Below are 22,406 nucleotides of genomic sequence, written 5' to 3'. Positions count from 1 at the left end.
AATGGACAATTTTGTGAAACAATTGAGATTGCATTAAACGTCGACAAAAAGCCATTTTCTTTTTCTATTTCCTTATTTGGAGTAGGTTTGCTGGGGTTACGTTTGGGCACTCACATATGACAAGATGTTGGTTTGGGGTTAACAAATCCAACTGAGTGATTGGAGTTTTGATGCCGAAATGATCAAAAAATGAATACATTCAGGGATATTACCCTCTTACAATAACAGCACAAACTATCGACCATGAAAATAAGTTATTTCTATATGCATGAGACCAGGGATGTTCCAAGACTAACCCTTTTTAACCCACAGCCTTCAGGCTCGATAGCAGTGCTTATTGATTTTAGCCACATGCTGCTGAAGTGCATATCAATCAATACAATAACAAGTCCTCATTTATACTTAAGAAATCTAGTTTGCAACTCCGCAGACATGAAGTCTTATTATTTTCAATGTGACCGGATGTATTTTCTCTCTTTGGCCATGGGCATTGCTTGCCAATACATACAAACTCAAGATAAGCACTGTTATATAAAAAATAAAACATATACGTATGTGTGTGTGTATATATATATATATAATTTTGTTGGAAATATGCTAAATTATATTATTATTATTATTATTATTATTATTATTATTATTATTATTATTATTATTATTATTTTCATATATATGTATAATTTTGTTGGAAATATGCAAAATTATATTATTATTATTATTATTATTATTATTATTATTATTATTTTCCTATAGAACATTACATTTATCAGCATGGTACCGGGATGACAACATCTCCCCGCTTCCTTGCCAGGACATCTTTTTGGTATGGTCCGCTCCTCCCCTATCCCCCGTATCTCACCGGTGGTACTTTCTATTGGTAGAAGGTCAAATGACTCCGCGTGTTGAGTGTTTATGTTGAGTGCTTGTTAGGCGAATGACGAAGACAACGTTTCTAACACCGATGATGTTTCTTCCACGATCGCTTCATGTCGCTCTGAAAGTAAGTACTTGACAGTCCTCCTCTGCACCGGCGCTATTCGCTGTCTCCCAAACTGCTCTGCTGCTGGCTTGTGTTGTCATCACCGGTTTCCTTATAAAGATTTCATGTTTGCAAAGTGTTGTGTTTCCGTGCAGCCCGTCCGAAGCTCACGAGCCTCAATGATTGTAAATATCTGAATGCAGACGTCGCCAGATAAAATTGTGTTACTACTTTTAAAGGAAAAATCAGTTTGCATGAACAACAACGGATTTTTATAAATAAATGAAATAAAAATAGAATTGCCCTTAGCTGGAAGGTCTTATAGCAATATTATTGGGATATTTATTGACTTTAGATCAGCCAGAAATGAAGGGCATCTAAGAACTAAATATATAATTATTTAATTATAATTAATTTATCTTTGCATCTTTGGTACAGCACGCAAGAAATGTTCAAGGGGCAATTATGCGTTCAGTCAGGTGCATATTCAATCATCATAAAAGAAAAAAAGACTCACTTAACCAATTTATCATATTGTGCAACTGTTAGAATTTAGTATCATCTGCTGATTTGACATTAACATACCACAAACTATGTTTGCAAATTCCAACATCATTATGAAAAAAAAAAGAAAAAAAAGGATGGATAGATAGATAGATAGATAGATAGATAGATAGATAGATAGATAGATAGATAGATAGATAGATAGATAGATAGATATTAGAATAAGACAAATTGACCGAATAGAACTATTTTGTAAGACTTAAAAAACTAACAGGCCATTTTGAGGGAAGGTGTTTTTTTTTATTTGCATGCTTTTCATTTTAATGTAACTGTTTTGTTAATTAACCTTATAGCTTCCGCATCCCTAATTTTATCAAACACTTAAATCAAATTTTCTAGCAGCTTGAAGCATTAGCTGCAATATTTTTCAGTCAGCTATTCATTTAGAACATTGGCTATGTTTAATAGATCACACGTGAAAAAGACTAAGCTATTGTAGCTATATTTTATGTCGTAATAGTTTTTCAGCAAAATGTTTGAAATACTAGTCTTTAATGGGCTTTACGGTATGTTGCCACATCTTCGTAATATTTGACCATCCATCCATCCATCCATCCATCCATCCATCCATCCATCCATCCATCCATCCATCCATCCATCCATCCATCCATCCATCCATCCATCCATCCATCCATCCATCCATCCATCCATCCATCCATCCATCCATCCATCCATCCATCCATCCATCCATCCATCCATCCATCCATCCATCCATCCATCCATTAACACTTACATTCACACCATCTCTGAGTGGGAACTGAACCCACGCTGTCTGCACAAGTCAGAGAAATGTACCATCAGTCACCATAGTTTTTTATTAAATTGCATATAGCAATTAACATTTGTTTATGTGGGAGAAGAAACGTTGCTACTCAGCAACTGGAAAGCTCAGAGGAAGTAAGATTTAATGAACTGAGTCATCGGGGCCTGCTCAAAGGTCCCTGCTGTGAAATCATGTTGCTAAACCTATTACACCATTACATAATGCAATCAGATATGGACCCATAAGGTGTACATTGCACAGGAAAGATGAGGGAAGCCCCTATATTGTCTGCTTAGTAATTGTTTATTGCATATCATAATAGACAAATACAGCGCTGGTCTGCATGATCAGGTTGTTGCACTGAGATCAGAGCAGAGTTGTTGTCCTTTTACTTTGTCTTTTTTATCATAAATACCATATATGTATTCATGATGGATGTTTTGTACACACACACACACACACATCGGACACCGGACACCTACAATAACAATTTTTATAATCATGTTATGCATGGTCCTGCTGGAATTCATTAATCCCTCACAATGCCATCATGAGTGATTGCTTGCTGTTACCAATTGATTGATGCATTGATATAAATGCTAATGAAACTTTGCAAATGTTCATACAGAAAACATTAATGCATACATGGCGCACACAAAAGCACTAATTCAATTAGATGATAGTAAAGCCGTTTCCTCTTTCAAGTAGGGCTATTCAATAAAATAATTGTCATTTTAATTAAAAACATAATCATGTGACTGTGACCAATTTATGACACACTAGCATTATTGCCAGCAAATGCTAACTCATATGCAACAATGAAAGAAAGCAATCTCATAATTTAAGTTTGATTTACAGTATAAAAAAGAAATCTACTAAGTATTCATGTAGCACAAGATATTCAAAAATGTGTCTAAAAGTATTTAGATGAAAAGTGTACAATCTGTGAATGCAAAAAAAAAAAAAGATGTCTTTAACTTAGCTGTAAATCCTCCTTGTAAAGTGCTTGATATTTGAACTATTAGATACTTTTATCGGGTGGTTTCCTGTGACCCAAATGAACCACAGACTGAAAATGTAGATTTGAAGGGAAAAAAAAAATATCACTGCTGCACAATTAACACAAATTAATGACTCTGAGGTTTTAATATTCCCGTATTGGTCCACATCTATCAGAAATGAGCTATTTATAAACCACATAATTTCTCTTGGTGACTACTTTTGCTCACAACCACTGATGGCACTTTTGTAAGAGGTCAAACCACAAGAGTTCAATGTTAAACCAGTTGAAAAAGTTGATGTCCCCAAAAGGCATACCGCACCTTGAAGAAAATAGAATAGTCCTGCCAGGCAATGAGTCAATTTCTCTTTGTGTCTGTACATGTGTGTGGCGTACTAACAATAAAAAAAAAAAAAACGATTTTGGCAGTATTTCTGTCCAAGTTGAGTATTTTTTGTTATCATATCAAATTTGTGGGAAATCATAAACCCTCAAAATCAAAAGATGGAAGGGAAGGGTCTTCAATCTACAAGACTGCAATAAGATCATAAAATAGGCTGCGGTGCTGTGATTTATTAACCTGTACTCTATTGTTATACGATTCCAGGAATTTCACTGTAAATAAATACATCCTTCCCTTATGCCTTAAGGGTTCCTTTTAATGTTGGTAAAGATTTAGCAGGAATTCCGGTACACACTATTTTGAGGCTTAATGTGTGCAGTGCTTGAATCACTTTGGTTGATCGCCACAGGGCCCCCCCTCGTACATTTTTCATTACATTCAAAGGAGGCTGTGATTGTATAAGACTGAAGTGATTCCCCCCAGGCTTCTCTTGTGTACTAATACCCAGTGGAATGATTGGTTAGTTCGCCTTTCTCTGGTTTCACTACTCTGTCTCCCTCACTGTTATTGCGCTGTCTAACGAAGATCTCAAAAGACGAAGGAAAAGTATCTTCAGCTGTCTTCTTAAATACTGAACATATGTGGAGGGAGTAAAAGTGGCAGTTGGAGTGTACAGTGTTTCATGAAGCAAGCTTGGTGTGTATGGGCTTTACCTACTACATGCAGTAGAAGTAGCAATGGAACTCGTAGGAGGATTATTGAGGATTTGCCATGCTAAGCCTCGGCAACCCAGTCCAGTCTCCTCCCCCTCCCTTGAGCAGAATACCAAACTGCCCTTCCCTCTTGTTTGTTGAACACGAGTCTGATTAGAATCTAATGTTGCAACAGATGAATAAAATTGAATAGTCCCTGTAAATTGTCTTCTACATTTGACACACCACAGAGGAGAGTGTTGTTACCAACGCTGCCAAGTTTGAATGATTAAAAAAAATATCCCATAATGCAAAAGGAGGCTTGAAAATCGTCAAACATCATGTCACTATCTCTGCTCCAGAACGCTTTGGGTGGTTTCTGTCCTCTAAGTTGTATATCAAATACAGATATAAATACTTTTTCTGTTTTCTGTTTGAGTTGTTCTGCTTAGTTGGTGAACTCAATTTTTGTCACATTTAGGTGCGGCATCTATTAGCTGACACAATTTAGAGAAATAATGAGGAAGAAACAAGTCATGGCGCTGTCAACTCGCTAAGGCGGCTTTTGTACACGTCTCTGCCATTTGAGTGATGATGTGACAATTAAAGAGTCCCCCTGATGATTTGTATTTCGAAAGAGAAGAGGGCAATGCTGTTGGCATAGTTCAACATCTCTGATGTTTTGTTTTGGAAGTTTGCCTTTGGTTCCACTTTAGGACAGTGCTTAAAAGCCGACTCTAAGGGCACGTTTTGTTTTTTTCGACACTCCTCAGGCATTTGCTTCTGTCAGCCTATTACCGTGCTAAAAAAGACTCAGCAGAGAAAAGTCCCCAACCCACTTGTCTCCATGTCTTTTAACATGATGTGACAGTGTCCCAGCTCCTTCATATATGTACCTTGCCATGAGCTACTGGATGCTGGAGGTTGATTCCCTTGCCTGCATCATCAAATGCAAACTCCACACAGTATGCAGACCCAGTTTGTAATCCATAGTCTAGTCTACACTTCAGTAAATATTGTGTATAGTGAGGCATTAAAGCAAATCTGTCGGATTTCATTTCCAACAAACATGGCCAGCATAAGAATTCATCAACAGTTCAGGATTCCAAAATAGAAGATTTCTGGTTTCCTTTGAAGTGATGGTTGTAAGAAGAACTTTCTGCACTTCTTACTTGAAAGAATTTAAAATCCCAAAAGTTCAGTCACTAGACAAGACAACCATAGTAAATGGTACTTGCAATCTTTCACTTCACACTACTGTTTCATCTACCCTTTCATTCTCAAATGTTCTTCTGTGACCTCATTTTTGGACATAAAATTAAGACGCAAAAATATCATGAATTACTGGTGACCCTCACCTGGCATAGGCTCCAGCTCACGAGCGACCCTAATGTGGTCAAGTAGTATATAAAATGAATGCCTTTGAAATATTCTTATACTATACGAAATTATGATATGAAATTGAGTGTTCCTTGTTTCGTCTACACTTTCACATCTCCGACAAACTTCAAACCTTCTTGTAATAACTAGAAAATAATGCATGGATTATACCTCTTAAAGGAGAACGTAGTGAGATAATATTGCAACAAGCTTAACGTCAAGGCTAAGGTGCGGTATTTGGAGCAACTTGAAGAACTGAAAGGGCTTGACCTACGTCAACACACCTCCTGCTAGAATCCATCCACCACCTGAATGCCAAATGTTTCCTTTATTTTCCCACATGGATGGCTGACATACACTATACGTATATGTATGTATACATATATATGTACTATATATACATAAATACATAGTATATACATGAATATATATATATATATATATATGCAAGAATAGTAGATAAAATGCCACTTACAAGACAAACATGTATCATATGTAAATATTGGACAGTGGTTCATGGGTGTGTAGTCCATGTCCAGTAATTGAGTGAATATTTTCAAAATGGCTTTATATTTCCTTCCAGGCTAACCTGACCCCTATTACTGCAGAAGCAGTAGCAACTGGGCTTTGTATTTGCCATAGGCGAGGACATTAATAGTGGAGAAAGAGGAGATGAGCGACTGAAGGCAGATGTAAACAATGGGTAGGTGCTGACAAAGGACAGACCACGGGGACACTCGGGGAGAGCAGATGAGTCATATTACTGCAGCGCTGCACAGATTGAAATGCCACTGCAGTTGCTGAATGTGCACAGAATTTTTGGCTACATTAAAACCACCCACAGACTTAATTTTCCTCTTTAGTTCCTTGAGGTTTATTTATATTCAATTTGTTTACAGTTGATAAAACATTTATCCACAAGTACCGTAGCATAATTGTTTTTGTTAGTTTAGAACTTCTATTTCATTGCTTCTGTATGATGAAAATTTGTGAATGATGCTTTTAAGGGGTTTTTAGTCATTTTATTTTATAGTGAAGTGACAGACTTATCTTTAAAATCATCCCTCAGCTGTTCCTACCATATCATTTTTCAGGAAGAAAATACACATGGCTTCATTGTTGAGGATGCCAATGGAGATGGAACGCTCTTTCTCTCTAAAAATACTACTCCAGCTTTATCGACCATGACCTGCTCCGTTTTATGTTTACTTGCCTTGCCTTGCACTGCTAATCTGGCCGCTGATCAATAACTCCCCTTCTCTAGCTCACAGTTTGGATCCATCCCAGCAAACAGATCAGCAGATATCTCCTTCTCTTGTTTGTCATTCACAAACTCAGTGGCGGTGAAAAAATATTGAAAATCTTGCTGGGATGAAAAAAAAAAATGCAATATAGTTTATGTGTATGTGTGTGCACATGCATGTGTGCACTCATTATTCCCACCTGCTAGGCTCATCTTATTCCGATGTGAAATCACTCAGGCAGCCTTCATCTTGAATCTGCTTTGTGTTAGGCCTGAACTCACCAGCACCGTGTCATTGATGGTTTACCGGTAGCAGGTTCCAGCAGAAGCTACCGTCCCTCTGTTTGTCGAAGTGATTTGCCTCCATCCATTAAATGCTTGAATGCTGATGGGGTCTGTCAGTATGCGCTGCATGCCTCGAGACAATTAAACAGAAACACAAGGCTTGCTTAATGAAGCTCGGCAGGAAAAACATCCTCAAACAAGGTTGTTTTGCCATATAGATGGAAGCCGACAAGGTCCAATCCAGATACACATGACTTCACCGGTGCATTGTTTTGGTCAAACTTCTGATAAACCTCAATCAAAAGATTCTACCAGATTAAAAAATTCTTAAAATGAGACTATAGGCAGAACAAAGGATGAGGTTATAGATGTACTCCAAAAGCAGTGGGTGATGAAATTGACATACTAAATTCTTCATACAGACTGATGTTTCAAATAAAAGGAAATGTTAATGCTTCAATCCCAAATGCACTGTCACAAACAAAATAATATCGTAATATATATAGAGCAGTCTCTGCACAAATTGCTTTTATTATTTCATCAAATCAAACTGTTTAGTGCAGACAAATACAATGTGAATTATGGAAGTCGCAGCTCTGTTTTCAACACCAATATTTGCCAATAAACCATTTAAACACTGGCGTTTGAATAGAATCATTGCAGCACTTAAATCCACCTCAAAACCAGTACTGTTGTTCCTTACCCTGGAATGACTTTCCTAAAGCACTTGAATTTTTAAAATGGCCTTCAAGTTAGGTGTCGAAGTGCTAACATTACTTTGGTTTGAGCATAAGGAATGTAACAGCTTTCAAAAGCATTTTCATGTGGAAGGAAACAAGCATGAGGGAACCACCTTGGTTTGGTAAAGCACTTTGTGTTATGGTTTTAAAGCTCGGGAAACTGTTTCTCTACCTTTTGCGTGTGAATCATATCTATATATTAGGCTGTGACGCTTTAGTGAAATTGAATTTAAAAAAAAAACAGTTTAATGACTTGAAAAATTGTAACACTAACTTATTTTACATGTACCTCCATTATTTTTATAGCAAAATCATATCTCATTAGCGTGTTATTATTACTGTCTTGGTATGATATACAATGGTACTTTCTTTTTTATTAGGGAGTTTGGCTTCAAAATACCTAATCCTACTAATTGTGCTATGAATTATTGTTTATACATCATAACATAAAACACTGCAGTATCAGAATAAGCAATTTTAATAAATGGCTCTATTTATGTATCTTTTTACTAATATTACAAGCAAGCCTTGTTTCTATTATGAATAATCACGGTTGCCAAATTTTCTTATGTTTTTGTCTGTTCACATGCAGTTTCCTTGTCAAATGTTTTCAATGTCGAGCTACTTTGTTAGCCTTTTGCCTTCAGTCTTCTGATCCCAGCCTGTGTGAAACACTACACGCTATGTGTCGTAATTGAGTTAATGTATACGCTCGTGCAGGCTTGTGCATCCAACACGTATGTTGAGATGAAGTTAGATGGGTCTGAGCCGGGCACTTTAATCACCCAAATTCTCCTTTCCTTCCCCCTGGCCATCTACTCATCTCATTATAGACAGGAGAAGGTGAGAAGTGAGGCCTGTGTAGACCTCTCCATTAATTATTGAATCCTGTCTTCTTTTACTCTAGCTTCTCATCTCCAGTCTCTGATAACCTTTACATAAAAGAGTCCCTTCTACCTCATGGCTATTATAGAGTTAGAGGGAGAGCACAGGGGTTCATAGTTTTTAAGACTGTGCCACTTATTGGTATGCATGACACAAGCAGATATATTTTAATATTGCTTATTTGAGTCTTCACTGGCAATTGAATACATTTTGTTAATCATGGCTTCTGTTGTGGCAAAGTGCTGTCCCGGCTACTGCTGCAATATCACGGTTATACATGCATACATATATGTGAGCCTGCTCTTATAGCCAGTCTATTTAGATACCTCAGATGGAGACCTGCTAATGGAGTCTGCTGAAATCATGCGCAGAAAAAAAACGAAGGCCACTCAGCGTCTAACTACTATATTCTTCTCTCCCATGTGTCTGCGTATGATGTCGAGCTGAGAGTCTCACTGCTATATTTTTCTCTCCCATGTGTCTGCGTGCGCACGTGTGTGTGCAGGTTTGAAAAGATAACTTCAACTGTGGACCACCTTGAAAACTCAGAGAAACAGAAGAAAGACACTACTGGCATCATGTTCAGCACCAAAAGGTCAGCACGATGTCATTTTTCTTACGTGGGTAAAGCAGACCAATTGAATTGAGATTAAGTAGAGACTTGGTGACTTAATCCAAAGTGCATACATAAGATTTGCATGCAATAATCCTTCAATTTTGTGTAAATGTTCAGTTATGGCCCCTATTCCTTGTCTCTTATTTTCTATTTTTAATCTATCTCGTGGTAGCATACATGAATAAATCATTTGGTGTTGCCATTTCTGGATAGTTTCTGTTCATGGGTCTGAACCCTTTTACCATCAAGAGTTATTTGTGTGTAAAATTCACTCTGGATGTATGTTGTAAACAAAAACAGCCATTAATGTTTCAAAACCGCACCTTGTATGAAAAAACACTTTCAACAGAGCTATGCAGTAGGTTGGTCCAAATCAGATTTTTTTATTTTTTTTTGCACTCATGTCACTTTTTTTTTTTCAATTATATCCCAAGTCCTGAGCTGATAGCTCGGCAAGCCTTTTTCTTTTGAAGAAAAGTATTCTAAAACAAGCCATACAATACATGTGCTCTAAGGACTGGTCGATATGGATGAAATTTATGTACATAAGTATTGTTCAAAGAAAAAAAAAAAAAACACAACTATCTACTAGAAAAATACAATTTTATATTTTATATCTGATGGTATAATCAGTTTCCAAGGAATGTAGTAAAATGCAAAGAATTAAAATAAATGCAAAATCATCGCACTTCAAATTACATTTAAGTATGCCTGCCAATTAACCAGTAAAAGTGCTAATAGAGTTTTCTCCATGGACTTCTAGTTTTAAAGCCTAATCTGCCTCAGGTTCTTCTAGTCCATATAGATACTTGGCTTCAGAGCCACTAGCTGCCAACATCCTGGTCTAGGTTTTTTGTGTATTGTCAGAAAAGCAGAAAGGGTCAAACATATTCTGGCCTTTAGTGGAGAAATACTGCAGTGAGCGAGTAATTTTGCAATAATTGGTATTGGTAGTTCACATGATTACATGTCAGAAAGAAGAAAAAAAAAAGTGGTAATGAAGTCTGAGTGCCATCACAATGCTGCATCCAGCGTCCACCTGTCTCCCCACAGTGTGTGATCATCATACTGTGGGTGAGAAGATGATTAAACCAAGCCAGCACTTTGTCTTGTGGGAGCTGTGTCAGCATAGCAGATGACACGGATATGCTCAAAATGACTATAATAGGTTGCTATCTGGAAATTCACAGCCGCTAAATCACGCTCGCTTTTTTGCTGAATACGAAAATACTTATTTTTCTTCTTCTAAAGTGCTGATTGAATCGTAATGTGGTGGAGAAAATCTGTGTAACTGGCAGAGGTTGCTCTTTCGTGTTGTTGCTTTATTTGTGAATTCTTAATATCGGTTTCCCACATGGATTCCCACAGGCCATATCAAGCATTTGTATACAACGCAGGAGTGTAATTAAAAGTTCCATTAAAATTTAATCTGAACATAGCAAATTATGTTAGAATTTGATTGGAACGAAGGTTTGTGCAGAAGCATAGATATTTCAAAGTATAATTTCTTTGTGCTTCAGACCGTCTTAAACCCTCCAACGTAATCAGTTTCACGCTAATGAACAAAATTGGAGAGTGCAGCATTTCCACAGCTTGTTTGTCCCTAAATGTGCTCATTAAAATGCAACTGGAGTGCTGTTAAACAGACTCTTTTATTCTGGAACATTTATGAAGTGATGCCGCCACAGCTGTTATTTTTGATTATTCATCAAATAAAATTTGAGGGATTTACTGAGTGAACTTAGGCTGCAAACACACAACTAGGAAATTATTCAAATCTGATTTGGTTTTAAAGACTCTTGAGTCAACTAACTGAGGACAAGCTTTCAGAATCTGTTAGCCAAAGCTCTGTCTAGCCATTTTGTTCCCTCTGACAACCATTGCTATCCCACTCACGGTCAGCTCCACTTTTAAAATGCTGCAATTATCCTGATTCTCAAAAAACCTAATCTATAGAAACATTTTCATTATATTAGGATTCCAAGTAAGGCTTTTGACACTATTTCACACCACATCCTTCTTGCTAGATGAGTTTATGTTGGCATCACAGGGACCTTACTCTCATGGTTCCTTTTATATCTCTCCGACTCTGTTTTTATATTAGTGTCAGTGTCCCTCAAGGTTCTATTTTAGGTCTTACCATATTGTTTAAGTTCCCCGGATATCATACCCAATTCTGTTGTTTGGCACATGACACTTAGATAGACATTGCTACTTTTACAGTTTTACCTCCATATTGACAATACTGCATTACGCCCCTTACCTCAGGGAGAAGACATAGATGTCATCCTGGATAACATGTTCTCGTTCAATCATATCAATGACACACAAATGTCAACATATCAACTGTCTCTGCCCATTTCAGTCTGTCTCTTGCCTGCTGGTTGAGTAGAAGCACCTAATGGGTCATGGATGACTGCGAGTAAAGTTATTTTTTTTGGTCGACGTGTTGCTGCACAGCTTTGGTTCAATCACTTTCTCAGTGTAAAGCGACGCGTTATAGCTGCTATGAGCATCAGCATTAAGCGAGCGGACTACATGGCTAAGCAAGGTGTCTGTTTTAAATACACAAGATGTCATTCTTTTTCACATCTTTCTACACATTTTCCTCCTTTGACTGACTTGATCAAGTGTGTAATGTATTAAGCATACACGGTCCAACACTTCACATAATATTCCTCAAGTGTCTTCCAAATTGGCTGACTCGTGTTTCACCACACAATATTCATGATGTCCTTGACATAGTCTTGCACCGTCACGACATGTACAGTATGGATATGATATACTGTAAGTGCACATTAGCTCATGTGTATATAATGTTCATAACCTCATCATACTATTCAAACTTATAATGACATTTAGTAATAAGAGCCTTAACAAACTATCAGCTCTGACATCGACCCCATACTTATCACAGTCTTTATATAAGATACTTGTATATCTAACTGCTTTTATCTCTCAGATGATGATTGACGTCAAGGGGCTTTGCACTTGATTACTTATGTATACGGAGGGAAGCAAGTGATGTCTAGGGACCAAAGTGCATGCTGGGAAGTGTTAACCCCCTGCAAAAGCCTGCTGATCCAATCATTATTAACAAGCTGTCACCCCAACGCAGTACACTGACTCCTTGGGCTGACCTTCCATAGTTTGTGAGAGGCTGTCCCCATCTGTTATGGAAAATGAACGTGGAAATTATGTCAAATATTTTACTGGTGTTTTTGTTGATGAGAAAATTGGCAAACATGCTAACCTGATTACATCAATGATTTAATTGGAATAGCAGAACAAAGTTAACAGTTTGTTGAACAAACAACAGCGTAATCGCATTGACCTTGTGCTATGAGCTGTTCATTTCTTTGCTCCATTACTGTAAGTCGTTTATGATGACAATCACTTTTGGACATAAACAATGTTTAATACGCTGTAATTACTTTTGCTGCTTCTGTTAGTTTGCACTACGTCACAGAAAGATCCGCTGTGCAAGCTAGATTTTGATGAGACAGTTAAAAAAAAAAGCAAGTGACAGTGTTAGCCTGAGGATGTAAAACTCTGCAGTAAAGCAAGGAACAATGTATTTTCTGCTGACATGGTGCGTGCTGATGCCACAGCTTAGTCATGATCCAAGACTGAACAAGCTTCTAAGGCTACATTCACACCACAGGTTCAATTCAGAGTTTTTGGTGACATCTGAGTATTTTTTTGTAAATGTTTACATTCCATATTAAATGCGACCTCAACCCGTTAGGGCGTGAACATATGCATCCCCAAAGTGACCCGTATGCCCAGAAGAAAGAGACAACGTAATGGAATAGGCTTCAGGCCAAACACAATCCTTTTGTGCGCAAAGCAGTTTGGATGAAGGATGGATGGATATTTTAAAATAGAATAGTTCAGAACAGGTGCTTGGTGGAGCACTGGTTAGCAACACACCTGATTTATAAATTTCCCATAAAGCATATTTGAACTGGTCTCGCAAAGGCAACAGCAGAAGTCACACTGATTTGCTGGTATGTCATTTGTTGTGAGTTCATGCATTGTGTTGGTTTTATTCTTTGAACAAGGTGACGTTTATGCACGAGTCATTTTGTGCACCAGTAAAATACATCGTCTTGAATTTGAAAAAAATATATATTTTTTTTTCACTAAAGAGGGGTTCGGTAAATGCGCATATCAAACTGGTGGGGTTCGGTACCTCCTATAAGGTTAAGAACCACTGGCGTAAACGTTTGGGCGAAAACAGCTCTACCTACCCCCAGAAACCAGTTACAAGTCGAAATGTATCGCATCACACATTAGGTCATTGTACGGCAGTTCAGAGTCAACAAATGAAATGTGTGAAAGCGCCTATAAGCCATGGTCAAGATGTATTTTCAAAACAGCTCTAAAGTATGCTGTTATTTTCTCTGAAGCTCCTGGCAGGGTTTTTCAATGGTCGCCTCTAATCGGTTTTACATTATTGTTCATCCCTCTCACTTCAATCTCTTAAGCCATAAAATGACATATGCAGAGTTTATGTGTAACACTCTTGGTCAGATTAGTGCGTTAGCCTTTAAAATTCTTATCTCAGTAGTTGAGTAACCACTGGTTTTAGGTTCATTTTGGCTCAATCTGTTAGTCAATGTATGTCAGTTATTGTCAATAATAATTTCATTCTCTCTGGAATTGATCTGAAGTTCATTACATGAATTATTGAAAATAAATATAGGCTGACGCCATCATGTTTCTTTTTCATATAATAATTGTATTCATACCTATTTATACATTTACAAAATGCATTTCATCACATTCCTGCGTTCACTTTTATTTGCTCTCCTCCAAATACTCCCATTTTTCGCCGTGTCCTAGTTCCTGGCACTCTGATAAACATTGCGTGTCATGCTGGATTGAAAGAGTATTAGAATAGGGGAAAAAACAGTTCCTGCTAGAATAGTAGAGACAGCGTAAAAATTGTGCATAAATACTAGGCTTATCTCTGAAGCACGTTGCAGCGAGCATGGAGACCAGCGCTAACGTTAGCATCAACAATTGATACTGTGACAAATATTGGTTTGTCTCATTTACTGACTGCATGGAGAATAGAAATAGATTTGGTAGTATTGGGTAGCTAATTTGTTTGTTTGTATTGAATTTCACCAAAATGTGCCTCAAACTCTGATACAAGAACATGTTTCTCATTAAACCTAGACACTCAAAAGAATTTAGGTCATTCAAGGGATTAAAAAACATTTTAGATAGTAGAACTAGCACTTTAATAATACTGCTCTATTTCCTGTGGCCAATGATAATTTTACAATTAGGAATGTTTGTTATAAAAATTGCAATATTATGGTGCACAAAAAAATAACAATATAGCAAAATGACCAACATATAATGACCAATTTTTTGTGGAAAATATTTGTGTTTTATTGTCGGTTTCTTTTGAAGACAGCAGTCGGTGTATTTGTATGACTTGTAGAATGTTCATGTGTTCAAAGTCAGTCTTTCACATACTACATTGATAAATTTAATTACAGTTAACCTTTGTCCTCTTTTTTTTTGTTTTTTTAATTTGGACAACACTCTTCAGCTAAGCCTGACTCTGAAGTTCTCTTCCTGTGTCTCCTTTGGTTCATTCGCTTCTTTTCTCTCCTCCTCCTGTTTGATTGATGGTTTAGAGCTCATGCAGGAGCAGCAGCTGCTGCCCTGGGAGATGTCTGACCCTAGAGTGAACACTGAAAAAGAGTTAAATTAGCGTTTTATTTCATTACTCAGTTTGAAACACCAGGAGCGGTAGCAGTTCTCAATGTCATCCAGAGGATAAATGCTTTTCAACTAGAGGGAAACAGAAAAATATCGACAGTTCCCTCACAATATGGGAAGATACAAATTAACACCTATGTTTCTTAAAGCAACTTCATGGTTCAATCCCAAAATTATACACAGCTGCAAAATAAAAAGTGTCTGAAAGGAGGTTCAAACCGAATCTCTTGGTTCACATGCTGCTCAATGCAAATATGGAGATACAGCAAAAAAAGTAAACGGCAGCTTTGCTACTTTTTTCTTTCATTATGTATTCCTCTGCCTCGCCACAGTATTATGTCATGCAAACAGCCATGGTCTGAAAGTGACTGAAGTAAAGGGAGAGCTCCTCGGGGTGGTTGGCTCTTTGATAAGCACGTTAATTTACTGCCACCCCTTCAAAGTCAAATTACAATCACAAAATGACTACTTTTGATCAGATACTTAATTTTAAACAACTAATGTTCTACAAGGTGGATTTCACCTCTACCAAAGTCATTTTTGTTCAAATATACCTGTACTTTACCTTTTCCCAAATTACCTTTTGTATCACTTTCAGATAATCTGATCATTCACCAGTGTGCGTATGCCACAGTCCCACTGGTTCAACCACTTTTTTCTACATGCATCAGGGGTGTGCAATTAATCAAAATTCAATTAAGATTATTATATGCCATTATATAAAATTATATACCATTGTCCAGAACATTTATACATTTGTCAGTTCAAAACAAAATATTTAAGCCTCCTATTTTTATTTGCTAAAATAGTTTCATGCACTCCTGTCCAGAGCAGTATTTGCCCATAAAAGCAAAAACAAAAACAAAATCACCCCAAAAGCACCCATGACACTTGCAGGTTGTGGTCATTTTCCGCCTTGTTTACATTTCATCACACGGATATTGTCGACATGGCCCCCCCGGATGGTAGAAAGTGAGCATGATTCAGGAGCGGGCACCCCTGTAGCTATGACGTGACAGACAAACATTGACAAAGTGATGAAAGCAAAAGTCTGGCAGGAGAGCGAAGCACAACTCATTCATCAGGTGAGATTTGGTTTTCCTAGGAACTCTATAACAGAAGTTTACCATAATTGTCTCATTGAAGATTATGTTTAGTTTTCATGATTGTATTATTAGTATTGGTAGTATTAGTATTATTATTCCTTCATGTTTTGCATGCAGCACTTTGTTACCGCTGTGCCTCTCGTTGTGAAAGCGGTATATAAGCAAAGTTGAGTCACTTATTGAATGTCATCTTTGTGGTAATTTTGCAGTCAGGGCCATAAATATTGGGACACCCACATGCTATTTTTCTTAAGAATGAGTGATGTGCAACTGTGAAATAATTGTAAAGAAAATGTGCATGTATGCATGTATCTATGTACATATGTACGTATCTAGTGTATAGCAGCTATAGATACTTAAACCTTCCAGTAAATAATTGATTGCCACATTAAAATAATAGCCTTTGTCAGCAACGATTGATGTATGTACAGTAAGTCCAGCTGAGAGATTACCTTTTCAATAATTCATTGACACATCATTTGTCTAATAATGATCACTCCAATGTGTACATTAAACCACTGTGATGCAGATTGCTGGTATGTAAAATGCAGTCTGTAGTGGGCTTCCCTTAACTTATTTTGGTTACAGTATATCAAAGAAATAGCTGTATAACCTGAGGATGCTATTAAAAGGGCAAGGCCACACACTTGTACTGTAATTCTAGAGAGGTAACACAATGTGACATCAGCTGCTTTACGAGGCACCAGGTTTCCAAACCAGTAAGAAATTGGTTTTTCAAACAAACTCATCAGCATTAATAGAAAAAGAAAAAAAATGGCTAGAAGTTCCTGGAAAGATGTCAGTTTTGCTTCCCAAGCACAAAGGTCAAACTTTATCTCAGCACTGCAGGCAATAGGGGTGACATGATTTTTGGTGCAAAATGCTGTTATACCCTACCAATTAACCTTTTTTTTTTTTTTTTTTTTTAAACGAGGAGGATAAATGAGATGGTCTTGTCTAAGTGTTAGATTTAGAGGATTAACTAAATCTAGTAGACAAAAATGCTGTAACAAGGAGCAGCAGTGCTCCTCATTTTCAAAAGTTTATGGGAAAGGTAAGACAGAAATTACATTTTCACAACAATCAGCCTCATTAACATCATTTTTATATGTTGTCGGTTTCTGTGTTTAGCAAGCTTTCCGATGATACCAACCCTAGAAAAACAGGTTAAAGATTAAGTAAATTTAAAAGGTTTTAGGGGCATTTCTCAACTTAAAAAGAAACTGGCAGGTACGCACGTTATGAATCTCACAGAGTGTTTATGTACTATATGCTAAACTTTCACACAGAGTAAGAACATTTCTACACATTAGTGAACGAGACCCACAAAACTAAATGACAATCCAGTATTTAATGTATAATGTGTTATTAAACGTTAAACTAAAGTGCTGCTTAATTCCTAGGTGGTGGAACAGGGAAATCTTTATCCATCAACCATCCTTTTTATGTTACATCCTCTTGAGTGTTGCTGAATTCAAATCATACGTATCTCTACTCTGAGTTCTCTTGCCTCAGGTTGAGCTTGTGACTCATCAAAAAAGAAAGGAGAGAGTGTTGGGTAACATACTGGCATCCTGTTCATTATGCATGCAATGTGCATGAAAAAATATTTCACAAGATAAATTATTTTGTAGAATAGAGAAACAAAGTTCATTAGCCTATTTTACTTAAGACTTGATGTGAATACAGATGATCTGAGCTTGCTATGCAGCACAACCATGTTAATGAGGTGTTGTGCAAGGAAAACAAATAATTGCCACTTGTTTTAGATTTTCATGATTAGATATTATGTAAAGGTTAATAAGCCGTAGGTCTCATTAATAGGTGATGGCCATAACTTATTAACCATCTATTACATTATGAATGTACTCGGTCTTGATTATGATCAAACATCAAATTTCAGTGGAAACTCACAAACCTAGTAAGTCATTCTATAGCTGAAATTTTTGCAGTCCTTTTATGCCGTTAAAAATAAACCACAGGTCCGATGGGCTTCTCCCGTTGCCTTCTTTCACACTTGGCTTGCACAATGTGTGCTACGATTTCAGCAAAAAGTACTAACCCCATATGTTTCTTTTTAACAGTTTGAAATAAATTTGCACTCTCATTCAGTAAACCAATTAGGGTGGTTGCAAGTATGTGTCCCTCAGAGATGGACATACAGCGACAATTTCCATCTACTGTAGGTCTCTGGTATTTAAAAAGATGCTCCCGGAAGGACCTAATGTGTTTCAAGAAATTAAAATGGAACAAACTCAGATGTGCACACTGTGACCCAAAACTATTCTTTTGTGTGTAATTTTATTTTTCCCACATTGTTTTTCAGTAACCTTACAGTCACAGTCCCTTTTGCACATTCTGATTCCTGTACCAATAATTCGTAGTAGACATTCCACCATTGAGAGCATTGTAACAATAATGCCCCACAGAATATTATCATTTATTCTGAATCTCTCATTTCCCACCTGCATGTCTAGTCTTATGTTTGCTGAGAAACACAAAGTACACATCAGTGAGCAAGGTGAATTTGCCCTTGAGGGATACCAACAGGTCTGAATTTGAAAGAAAAAGTATTCTTGGCATCACCTCTCCAACTGTTCAGACCAGCCCTCTTATTAAATTGGGATTTTAGAAAGGTGGCTATCTTGGAGAGATGAGGATCTTTCCATCATACACTCATTTTATTTTTGCGTGGCATGTGAAATTGAGACATCTATATTTGATGTACATGTCCACGCTTGTGGGAGAGATCTATTCATTTCTCACTGTTTCACGCTCATTTTCTCACACTCACACTTTTGAAGTACAACACGAACAACTACTATCGCAAAAGTAAATTGCAACTTGTAGACTTAGACTTAGACTCAACTTTATTAATCCCTTGCAGATTGGTGTGTGATTTTTTTGTATTGTACTTGAAACAAGGGTACGTACAACAAAATAAACATGATCCATGTAACATCACTCTTCAGTCTTGCCAACTGACAGTAAGTAATCGATTTTGGAGCTGTTGTTTTGTTTTATCCTGAGTAAAATGATCAATCTTGACATGTGATAAAGTAAAAATAAAAAGCTGAAACTTTATTTGACTCACCAGGAGTCAGTATTTATGGACAAGCTAAATTTCTGTATTTTCTCAGTGGCTTTTCTTCACGTGGCTGCAATGAAACAGCACAATAAGATGATATGACTGGATTTGTGTTTGTTTTTTATTTTTTATTGTGTTTTTTGCATAGTGTGATAGCCTCTCCAAACCATGCATGCAGATCCGACCTATTTACCCTTCGTGTTTGACATTTGAAACTAACATATAGTCCAACATAGTCAAGTTGCATAATATCCACTTCTAGCCTCAGGCTACAGGGCCACGATGACTATAAAAGGTCATTTAGTCAGAATATAGTGGATGCACTCCATTTTGTACATGAATCAGTGAAATGAGCTTAGGGATAGAGTATATTGTCTTGTATTGTTTTGGCATTTAGTAGTGGTGAATTTATGTTGGAAATAACAAAATCAACTTCTAAATATGAGCAGCCCTAGGCTATACAAGGCATCCTTCATTCTCCCTATTACATAACACGCGCACACACGCCCATGAGTCACAAAGGTAAACAGCTTGATTCTCAAAATATAGCGTTCAGTTTTCACCTCATAATACCGCTAATTGCTACCTCGGAAAACCTTTGATTCATTATTCCCAAAAGAAAAAAAAAAAAAAAGACAAGCTGTTCTGATGTTTAGTAGCCTATCAAGAATTGCAAAACATTATTTGCTGTCAGGTTTTCTATTTAGTGTACCTCTTTAAATACAATAAATGTACTCGTAAAATTACCTTTGGATTGTATTGAGGCACTGCACTCAGCCAATTGGAAATGCGCGCGTGTATGTGTGCGTGCATACATTCGTGCTTGCGTGCACTTGTGTTCTAATATTCAGTGATTTATCTTGCTAATAGAAATGTGTTTCGCATTTGCTGAATGTGTGAGAAGTTGTGAAAGAAAGACTGCCACAGAAAAAGTCACACCTTGAGTTCCTCTCAGCTCTGCTCAAAAGTGTAAGAAAGGGAATCCACTTGTATTGCATGCTTGTTAGTAGAATGACAGTTATTACATTGCATGTAATTCATTAGAGCACCGCAAATACATTTCCACTGCTCTGAACAGACATACCTGTTAAAGATTCACTTCCCACTCTTCAACAAAAGTGGCAAGTAGGGAAGTTATAAATGTTCTCTTCAGTACCCTAGTTGCTTCCCCAAAAATCTCTTCTGCACTTGCAAGCTATGGAGCGTAGAACTGGTTTTGCCATCATAATGTAAGCCAGTTCTAAATATAATTCTGAAAGATTAAGACTGTCCTGATCATGAATTTTAATGCAGCATAAAGCTATTTATGTAACGATTGCGGCCCGCACTTCTCCCCCTCCTTGCACCCATCCCCTACGGGCCTCGGCGAGCTTTCTGATTAAAAACCTGTTCTCCTATGCCCTCCCATCACAGGCTTTACTCAGTACATCACAGAGAGGTGCAGATAAAGATGTTTGTGGCCTGTTAGCCAACGGGACAATTCATGTTTGTGATTACACTAAAAGTTTTTTTTACTCAACTAATAGCTGCATGGTTTTGCATAAACGCATTGTCCAAACAAGATGGGATCATTTCAATGGGCCCTTTTTCTTATAAAGTGTTTTTCCATCATGCTAACTAACCCTTATGCCAATTCAAAGATGGTTGATTTGCACTCAGAATTATGGTAAGAAGTGGATATGATACCATCCAGTTTTGTACATTAAGTAAAACAGATAGAGGTCAAAATAGGCATATATGCAAAATCTACTAATCAATAAACTAAAATTAAAAATAAAGTACAATGGATGTACTAAGTTCATCGTGTTTTTCCTTTTTAATCGCTTAACTGGTTCCTTTTTCTGATTTCTCTAGTCCTTCATAAAAGCAGACTCATCTTTTGTTGTTTAATCAAAATAAGACATTTGCAAACATATTAACAATGGACCATCAATCCACCTATGTGATATTGTTCAGTTGTTTTTTTCAATCATTTAATAATAACAAATAAACAAAAATAATTGGTTACAAAGCAGTAATCTGAGAAAATGTTTTTTTAAATACAATATAATTATATTGGATTATTCTATTAATCGATGGAATAATAGATCCAATAAAATATTCTAAAAATGCTTAATAGTGACAGCCCTAATAGCATATAGCATCTTGAAATAGAAGGACCTCTCACAAGAGACTACGTGAATAATGTAAAAAGAACACATTAGGCATAAGTGATCTGCATATACTGTACTGGAAACGGCCAAATCAGTGGTTGGTCAGTGAATGTCCAGAAATGGAGAATCAGTAGGAAATCTATATGTAATGCCTGGCACTACCTTTAAACCCAGACAAGAGTAAGAGAATTGTTTCCCTCAAAATGCTGACAGTATACTAGATAGTTTTGTGACAAATGGACTTCACTGGTAAACGTCTATGTATGTAGAGAATCACTTTATTGTAATTTTTTAAATGTTGTTTTCCATCAGATTTCTTGCACAGCATTTGACTATATAGTCTGTACTATAACCATTCCTAGGACTATTTTCAAGGCCGTTAACAAAACTACAAAGTGCATGATAGTATTTGTTTCTGCATAGCGTAAATATTTTCAATTCATCTCACTTTACCTGCAAATTACTCCAGTGAGAGCTGAAGATCACAGTGAGATGAAGCCAACAGAACCACATTATCTGCAAAAAGTCACCAATTTGGACCCCCTCAACCCCCTAGAAAGTACAGAGTAACATGTTGGTGGGTAGGGGGCAGTAGAAGCATGACTACTAAAGCCTGTGAGAAGTGCATGAACTCTAGTGTGGGGATTTGAGAGAGAGAGAGAGAGAGAGAGAGAGAGAGAGAGAGATGCTCCACCTTCAGACAAACAAACACAATTTGGGTTAGTCGTGGCCTGGAGGAATGGATTTGCCGCTCTGGACGTAGACTGTTAGTTGGCTTTAGATCTCTAGGAAGCAGCATGCATGCCAATATACTGTGTGCACCACCT

General features: G+C 37.1%; 1 protein-coding gene across 1 annotated transcript in view; it reads left to right on the top strand.

Annotated features, from left to right (window-relative positions):
* The first annotated feature begins 841 nt into the window (after window positions 1-841).
* oxr1a (oxidation resistance 1a) overlaps window positions 842-22,406 on the top strand; it is a 91,108-nt gene continuing 69,543 nt past the window's right edge. Inside the window, exons 1-2 of the mRNA XM_049730502.1 lie at window positions 842-1,000; window positions 9,380-9,469. Of these exons, the coding sequence (XP_049586459.1) occupies window positions 9,453-9,469 (17 nt within the window). The 5' untranslated portion in view covers window positions 842-1,000; window positions 9,380-9,452. The remainder of the gene's footprint in view (window positions 1,001-9,379; window positions 9,470-22,406) is intronic.

Source organism: Syngnathus scovelli, chromosome 9 (genome assembly GCF_024217435.2).
Source record: "Syngnathus scovelli strain Florida chromosome 9, RoL_Ssco_1.2, whole genome shotgun sequence".
NCBI lineage: Eukaryota > Metazoa > Chordata > Actinopteri > Syngnathiformes > Syngnathidae > Syngnathus > Syngnathus scovelli.
This window is presented reverse-complemented; position numbering and strand designations above follow the sequence as displayed.